Source organism: Geotrypetes seraphini, chromosome 4 (genome assembly GCF_902459505.1).
Source record: "Geotrypetes seraphini chromosome 4, aGeoSer1.1, whole genome shotgun sequence".
Lineage (NCBI taxonomy): Eukaryota > Metazoa > Chordata > Amphibia > Gymnophiona > Dermophiidae > Geotrypetes > Geotrypetes seraphini.
The window spans coordinates 232,934,634-232,943,129 of NC_047087.1; the positions used below are offsets into that span (position 1 = coordinate 232,934,634).

Consider the following 8,496-nt stretch of genomic DNA (forward strand, 5'->3'; position numbering starts at 1 on the left):
TTAAGAAGAAAAGGTAAGGGAAAAGGAGGGAAATGCACGGCTGGTCAGCGGGAGGGAGCTGCTGGACCACGTGAAGGGTGCTGGGGGTGGGGGGATGGAGAAGACGCTGAAGACGGGGCCGGGACCAGGGCGATGAAAGAGACAGTGGGGCGGTGACAAGACGGTGAAGGGGACGGCAGAGACGGGGATGGGGCGGTGCAGAGGATGGTGGTCCAGGGACGGGGCGGTGACGGGGGACAGAATTTTTCCCCGTGTCATTCTCTAATCCCACATACCTATCCCTGGCCCTTTTGAATTCAGACACAGTCTCTGGGCTAGATTTACTAAGCCCACCGATCAAGTCCCAACCACTTAGTGACCCCTTTGCAACCCGGACCCGATTCACTAACCTGCCTCCCAATCCGATTCTGATCCACACATGCAAATGAGGGGGAATTGCATGCAAATATAGGCAGGCAGCGATTTACAAAAAAAAAAAAAGAGGAACACCGACTGGGTTGGCCGATCCCAAAACAAGCGACTGCTGAGGACCAACCTCCTGCAGGACCATGCCGGTAAAGCGCTGACACATCCCTGCTGACTCTCCTGCTCCATTGCCGCCCTGAAATCCCTGCCAACTTCCAGCCCTGCTCGCTGCCATGAGCTCTTCCCTGACTCTCCTGCCCCGAACTTCTGTGCCCCGCTCTCTGCCGCAATTATTTTAAGACTTCTCGGCTCACGCTAGCTGCTGCAGGGAAAGTGAACAATTTGCTCCCTGCTCTCTGCTGTGATTCTGCTTGCCACCCCGCACTTTCTGCCTCGACTCTTCGCCCTTCCCTGCAGCACAAGTCCGTGGTTTTAGCCCATGGGTTTAAACCAAGAACTCACAAGTAAAATATTAAATTTTTAAAATACGGACATCAAACATATGCAGAGACCATCTACAGGGGAGGCATTTCTCCGATCGCCCCCATCTGAATACAGGCCCGTTGTGAATCAGTCGGCCTGCATTGCAGAATTAGTCGGGCAGGTTAGTGAATCTAGTCTCCATCACCTCTTTTGGGAGACTGCTCCATGTACAAAAAAGTATTTCCTTAGATTACTCTGGAGCAATTTTTAAAAAAAGTAAATGTGTTATTCACTCCAGTGTATGGATATATGACTCCAGCCAGCTGAAGTTATACTACTTTGCTGGCATTCTGATGATCCAGCTGAAGCTGATGTATTTTGTTGCAAAATTGGAATAGTAGGTGGAATTGAGGGAATATTTGGTTTGCTACCCCTCCTAGGCATCAGCATATATACAGTACATGGTGAAGCATCACATTTGTCCAGCTCCCCTCTGCGAAAACCACCTGCAGGACAAAGCCTGTAAAGCGCTGACACTTATTTAATCTTTGGGCCAGCCCAGGAGGAGGTAAGGAGGCTGCAGTGGAAGGCATCATGTCAAGAAAGGAAGGAAGCTAGCTAATGGTGATGGGGAGATACTGCTAGCTGGAGGGGAGGGGCCTAAACAGAGACTAACATGCTCAACTACCAGGGGAAAGGGGTAGAGAATGATGGGAAATGCTTGACCACAGGTTCACCTAAGCCTGGGCTCCTGCCATAAAACTTTTCTCCCCCTCCATAGGCTTACAGTATGGCTCCGGTAAAAAAGGAAGCTGAATTGAGACATCAAGGTTTTACTTCCATTGTTTTCAATGGAAGTAAAACCCAGATGTCTCAATCCATCCTTTTTTTTTGGAGCCATATGGAAAAAAACCATAGTCCTCTAAACAAGCAACTTGCATTTTCTTGACCATTATTTAAGCCAGTATATTGTGAAGGGGAAAATGTGCTATTATTTTGTACTTAACATGTTTCCAACAAACTCACGGGGAGTAAATAACAAAAATCTGACTTTCTGCTTATATAACAAAGTACAGCTTTCAGAATCAGCAATCATAACAAAATGATTCTGAAAATCGGTAGTGGGCGGTAACCAAAAATGTTCGTAAATTGGAAAACGCACTTCCAAAGCTATTTGTAATATAATATTTTTATGCTGCAAAGTGCTGCTCAGTACACCAGGAAAGTACCCAGTAGATAAAAGTAAAACAATCTAAAGTCATTCAGTGTTCTTATGTCAAGTGATCTGGAAAGCAGCGACATGGCCCAAAACACGCCTTGCAATACTGTACGCTCCTGTTTACAGGAAGCAAAAGCTCCCGACAGTACAACGCCATCTTGCTTTTGTGTTTCCCACGCTGGGAGGAAAGGAGGGGGCATTATGAGAACGTTACTCTCCATTCCTTCTCTGGCTTTCTCTTACCAATTTCATCCCCGTGTCCCATCTGAGCCAGAGCAAGCAGGAGCTCAGGGGATAAGATGGCGGGAATTCCTTTTAGCATAACCATGGCGCCACCGCTGAAAAGCAGGAAGAGCCCTAATGAGAAAAAAAAAACAAAACAACCCTCAGCCTCGCCCAGCACACTTACAGTGCTGCACGTTACAGCTCGCGCGCCCTCAGTCTCAGATACAGCGGTGCTGTGCTGTTTCACCGTCCTAGAGAATGAATGACACGGGGACAAATTTCCTATAGCTCTGCCTTAACCGCCCAAACTTCGTAACACTTAAGATTTTAACGTGCTTGAGGCTTGTGCAGATGAGGGCAGAGCTGGCAGGGACAGGGAAAGATCTCGCTTGGACGGGACGGGACGGGAACATGAGTTCCCGCGGGGACGGGGAAAATTTTGCCCGCGTGCCATTCTCTTTGTTTCACCTGAGTGCTCTCTTTCTAGGGGGAGGGGAAAGGAAGCAACGCTTTTTTTATTGCCTTTTTCTAAGCTCGCGCTTCTGTGTCAGGAAACTTTCTCGGCCTTTCTATAGTGTCTTCTTATTGTGAAGTTCTGGGTGCCAAGCTCTATTCAGAGTCGAGGGGGGGGGAGGGGCTTCCTGCACTAGCTGCTGTGATTTCAAATTCCGTGAAGTATCGCTAGGTCAGGTGTGAAACATAAAATTATCGCAAACTGAAAATCATCGTGTGCTAGGCTGCTATATAGAGCGAGAGCGGGGAAGTAGCCTAAAACAGTAGTGGGCAGCTTAGTGATGTGCTAGAACACCGGGGCCTGTGGGAAAAATATTGAAGGGGGGCATATTAAGGAAAAGGAATAGAAAAACTTTAAGAACAAAAAGTTTAATAAAATAAAATGTAGATATATGCATCATCACAATATCAAAGTCACCTATGTATTTATGTCATCTTCAGAAAACAAAGAATGCAATAGCTCAAATAAGAAAAAAAATATAAATATTCTTTAAAAAATACTTTTAAAAAATAACATTTCTAGTAACATCTTGCTAAACAATTCTTATTTCCCCAGGCTTTAACACTGAAGAGAACTGTCAGTCAAAAGATTTTTTAAATGGAACAGCCCGTTCCCCCATAATGCCAAAAAAAATCATTGTCCTAGCCAGAAATATCAATACTTCATCACTATTTATTTATTTGGATTTATTAACCACAGTGTCTCACCCAGCCCCAGCAGGAAGCAAAACTGATAATTCTTGTTTCCTGAAATTTCAGCTCTCTACAATGCAGAGATACCAGTCACATGCATTAGGAGGTTGTCCTCACACTCCCACACGCCAAGCACCCCTCTTCGCATGCATTCAGAGACCGAGAGACCGGTGCCCTCTTCCCAGTATTGTCAGATACGTTTTTATAATCCTGCCCAATTTGAAAAAGCAGAAAACTTTTACCTAGCCTAAAGCTTAGCTTACTTTTCTATTAAACAGAAAGCTTACAGGAAGTTTTTAACTAGTTTGTAGCTTAGCTTTCTTTTTAATGGATATGGACTTTATCAATTTAACCCTCAATCTCCATTTTTCCACATTTTAAGACATAGGGGCCCTTTTACTAAGCTTTGCGAGTAAGTGGACTTAATTTGTCCTAACGTGGGACTTTCCTGAATGCTGAGCTCATTTCTACCTTGGGCATAAAATAACCATTTTTCTATTTGTTTCATTTCTGGCTGTGTGCTAATGTTAGCATTAGCGTATGGCCATTAAAAAAATATTATTGCCAGAGCCCATACCACCTTTTACTTAGGAGGTGCTAAGGGCCCTTGCATTAACCCCATATTATCCCTTTAGCATGCAATAATGTTAGTGTGCTAGCTGGTTAATGTTTCCACTCCCACTCTCCACCTATTTTCTGCCCTCTCCTATAAATTAATAGATAATAATTATTACAATGTAATTACCACATGCAAACAAGTAAATTACCTCAGGATGCTTTAGTGATTTTTGGTGTGCTAAGCCCCTATTAGGAACAGCACACCTTAGTAAAAAGGCCCATTAGTTTCCCAGCAGATAAAGAGGGGCATTTTTGATAGGACATCTAAGAGCTCCTTTTATGAAGGTGCTTTAGGGTCTTAACAGTGAAATAGCGCACGCTAAAATGCCCTGCGCGTTAGCCACTACCGCCTCCTCTTCAGCAGGCGGTAGTTTTTCGGCTAGCGCACACTAATCTGGTGCATGCGCTAAAAACGCTAGCGCACCTTCGTAAAAGGAGCCCTAATTCTGAGTTTGGATGTTTTACTGAATACACACAAAAATTACCAGCGATAATCTAAAAAACATGCAAACTATATATCTCATGTGTCAAACATGTCCAATAAAAACATCCAGTAAAAGTGCGTCCAAAGTCCAAGTTACTGTTCAAAATGTCCATCCTATAATCAACTATGGAGAGCGTTGTTAGTGATGTCAGGAGGTTCCCGTGGTAAACAGCTACTTCCAAGATACATGTTACAATGAAGGACACGTGACAGAAGGGACTGTTTAAGAATGTTTATTTATCCAAACATGATAAGGTAACACTTAGAAAAACAGGTTAGCAAGAGCTAATATGGTATAGGCTAATATGGTATAGGAGCAGGAGAGTCCGGAAGCAGGCAAGATAGACCTGGGCTGAGCCCTGACAGTAGTGACAGGAGAAGAAGCCTCCTGTCACTGCTGTCAGGGTGTGCGCATGAGCGGGGATCACTCTCTACTGATCCTGGCCGTGGGTATGGGGAGGCGTGTTAACGATCATCCCCATGTGTATGCAGGTCTTTACTGAATTTGTCGACCGGCATGCAAATGGAAACGGATCGTGCACGGTTTGGAGGTTTAGTGAATCTAGGCCAAAGGCAAACTTGTTTAGTTTTATCCAATAGTTGATGGAATGTTTTCAATGAAGCACTGAAAACATTCCATCAGACTACTGGATAAAACTAAACAACAGGTTTGCCTTGCTTGATGCAGGAGATAGAGATCCCTGTTATGGAATGACATCAAATCTGTAATTAGTGATGAAGCTAAAAAACACAATCCAGAAGAAAAACAAAGCCATGAAATCATCTTGGATCTCAGAAGAAACCAGAAAAGTAGCAGAAGAAAGAAAACAAGCAAAACTATCTGGTGATAGAGAAAAAGTATTACAAATGAATCAAGTGTTTCAACATCAAGTTCGGCAAGACAAAGAACAATGGGCTAGATTCACTAACCTGCCTAAATCGGACCAATCCATTTCCAATTTGGGCAGGTCCAAGGGATTCACTAAGGAAGAATATTCAAAAGGGGGCGATCGGAGGAATGCCCCCATTTGCAAGCAGGGATCACAAATGTGTAATCCCCGCTCATGCTCTTCTGTCACTGCTGTCAGGGCTCTGCCCTGATCTCTTCTGCCTGCCTGCTCACCCTGACTCTCCTGCTTTCTGCCGCCCTTCTCCGCAGTGCAAGCCCGTGGTTTTAAAGCAGGCCTGCACTGCAGGGAACTGTGCAGAGAGCAGGAGAGTCGGGGCGAGCAGGCAGGAGAGTTTGGAGCAGGGCAGGCAGGAGAGTCTGCAGTAGTCCAATACCCAGGCCCAGCCCAACAGCCCTCCTGATTCAACCCCGACCGCCCCACCACCTCACCCATGACCAGCCCACCCCAGGTTGGGTCAGGCGGCTGTGCCCGACCCACCTGCCCGGTGTACCTTACTAATCATTGGGAGCAGGAGGGGTACCCGGTCCCTCCTGCTCCTTAGGCCGCCTCACTCCATCTTTGGGAGCAGGAGGGGGTACCCGGTACCTCCTGCTCCTTAGGCCTCCCCATGCACATCTTCGGGAACAGGAGGAAGCGCAAAGCCCTCCTGCTCCTGCTGCTCTTAAGGCCGCTATGCCATAGCCCGGGATGTCTCAGCCAATCAGGGCCTTAGGCCCCCTCCCTGTCCTAAGGCCACACTCATCGGCGGAGGAGGTGTGGAGCAGGAGGGACTGAGCACCCCTCCTGCTCCCAACAATATTAAGGTACGGGGAGGGAGTTGGCTTTGCCCAGTCATCTTGTCGACCTCGGAGGAGGCCTGGAGCAGGAGGAGCTGAGCACTCCTGCTCCCAACAATTTTGAAATATAAGGGGGGAGCGGGTGGGCCGGGCCCGGTCAGCAGGCCTGCCTAGGTTAAAGTACAGGGAAGGAGGTTGGTTTCACATGGAAGGAGGGAGTTGGCATCCCTCCTGCCTTTTGTGGGGCATCGGCGGGGGGGGGGGGACACATGGGGGGCATGCATCTGTCGTGACTTTTTTAAAAAAAATTTCACTTTTTTACTTTAGGCCGGAGAGCCCGGCTTAGACATCCAGGCCCGGCTTAGGGGTTGTTTTTTTTTCTTTTTTTTAACATTAGAAGCCCATCGTTTTAACCTGCTTAAAAGCCCGCGGGTTAAAACCACGGGCTTGCACTGCGGGGAAGGGTAGGAGTCGGGGCAGGCAGGTAGGCAGATCAGGGCAGGCAGGCAGGCAAATCGGGGAAGCAGGAGATCGGGGCTGACAGGGCTAAGAGCAGGGCTGTGAAGGCAGAAGGCAGTCGGAAAGGGCTTCAGCGACTGGGCCTCAGCCGTCGCTTTTTGGGTTGATCGGCCAGCACAGTTGAATTGGCAAATTTGTTTAGTGAATCACGTCCCTGCCTACTTTGCATGCAGTTCCCCTTATTTGCATGCACAGATCAGAATCGGATCGCAAAACAGGTTAGTGAGTACTGCAGGAGGGAAATTGGGTTGCAAAGGGCTCGCAAACCGATTGGTACACGATTGGTTTGCTTAGTGAATCTAGCCCAATATCTCAAGGATATTTGTCAGAAAATTGTATCAGAACATGTAAATGGAAAAACCAAATTAGCTTTTCAGGAGATTAAGAGAGTGCGGCAGAAATTCCAACCTCGATTGGGGATGCTTAAAGACGCCAATGGTATGATACTGAATGATCCAGAAAGCATTAAAAAGAGATGGAAAGAATATACAGAAAATTTATACAAACAAGGCAATAAAGATAACAATGGGGAAATTGAACTGGAAACTGAAGCCGAAGAAGAACTAGATATTTTAAAAGAAGAAGTCATAGCAGCGATTAAAGTTTTATCGAAAAACAAGTCACTTGGTATCGACAGTATTCCAATTGAATTAATAGAAGGCTCAGAAAGTGCTATCATGGCTAGTGCTGCCCGATTCATGATTCAAATCGTTTACCGATTCACATTGGGTGAATCGATTCAAATCGATTTCAAACAAAAAAAAAATTGGCCTCCCGATTCAGTAACTGACCCTCCCCCCTCACCCCCTAAAGCAGGAGTGGCAGTGCTGCCTCTTGCTGGCCAGCCACTGCCGCATCTGCTTTAGAGTACGAGGGGGGAGGGTTAGTCAGGAAGTGCTGGTGTCCGGCTTCTTCCCTGGCCTCCCGCTAGTATCCGGCTTCCCCTCTGGCTTCCCGCGCACCATTTACCTAATATCAGTAGTCTGCAGACTTGCAGAGAAGATCGCAGTGCTAGCGATCTTGCACATTGCCATAGGTCTTTGGAGCTGTATTCTCTGCCGCGGACCCGCTCCTCCTCTGATGTCAGAGGCAGTATTGCAGCAGAGGAAACAGCTCCAAAGACCTATGGCAACTTGCAAGATTGCTAGCACCACGATCTTCTTTGTGAGTCTACAGGCTACTGATATTAGGTAAATGGTGCGCGGGAGGCCAGGGAGAACACGCAGGCCTTCTGGGGGGGGGGTTACTCAGTCCTTCAGGGGGGTGGGATAGGCCTTCAAGGGGGACAGGCCTTCGGGGTGGTGCAGGCCTTCAAAGGGTGGGGGGACAGGTTTTCAAGGGGGGATAGAACTTCAGGGGAGGGGGGCCTGGTGTAGAAGTACACAGAGGGAGGGAAGGGGGTTCAAAGAGACATGCATATGCTGGACATTGGGGGGAAGAAATAATGGATCTAAAAACAGAGGAGAGGGAGAGAGATGGTGGACAATGGGATTTAGGGAGGGAAGGAACAGAAAGGGAGAGAAATTGGACACAAGGGATAGTGTGGAGGGGGGGATAGAGATACTGGATAGGAGGGTAGTTGGGAAAAGAAAGGGAGATATGCTGGACCCTGGAGTGGTGGGGAAGAAGGGAGAAATGCTGGATGAAAGGGTAGTTGAGAAAAGGTGGATCTGTGGATGGAGATGAAAAAAAGGAAAGATGCCAGACCTC

The 8,496-nt window shown here is 47.1% G+C and overlaps 1 protein-coding gene across 1 annotated transcript in view; it reads right to left on the reverse strand.

The window, feature by feature from the left end:
• FUOM (fucose mutarotase) overlaps positions 1 to 2,423 on the reverse strand; it is a 60,667-nt gene extending 58,244 nt beyond the window's left edge. The window contains exon 1 of the mRNA XM_033940472.1: positions 2,291 to 2,423. Coding sequence (XP_033796363.1) covers positions 2,291 to 2,375 — 85 coding nt within the window. The 5' untranslated portion in view covers positions 2,376 to 2,423. The remainder of the gene's footprint in view (positions 1 to 2,290) is intronic.
• Between the last annotated feature and the right edge of the window lie 6,073 nt (positions 2,424 to 8,496).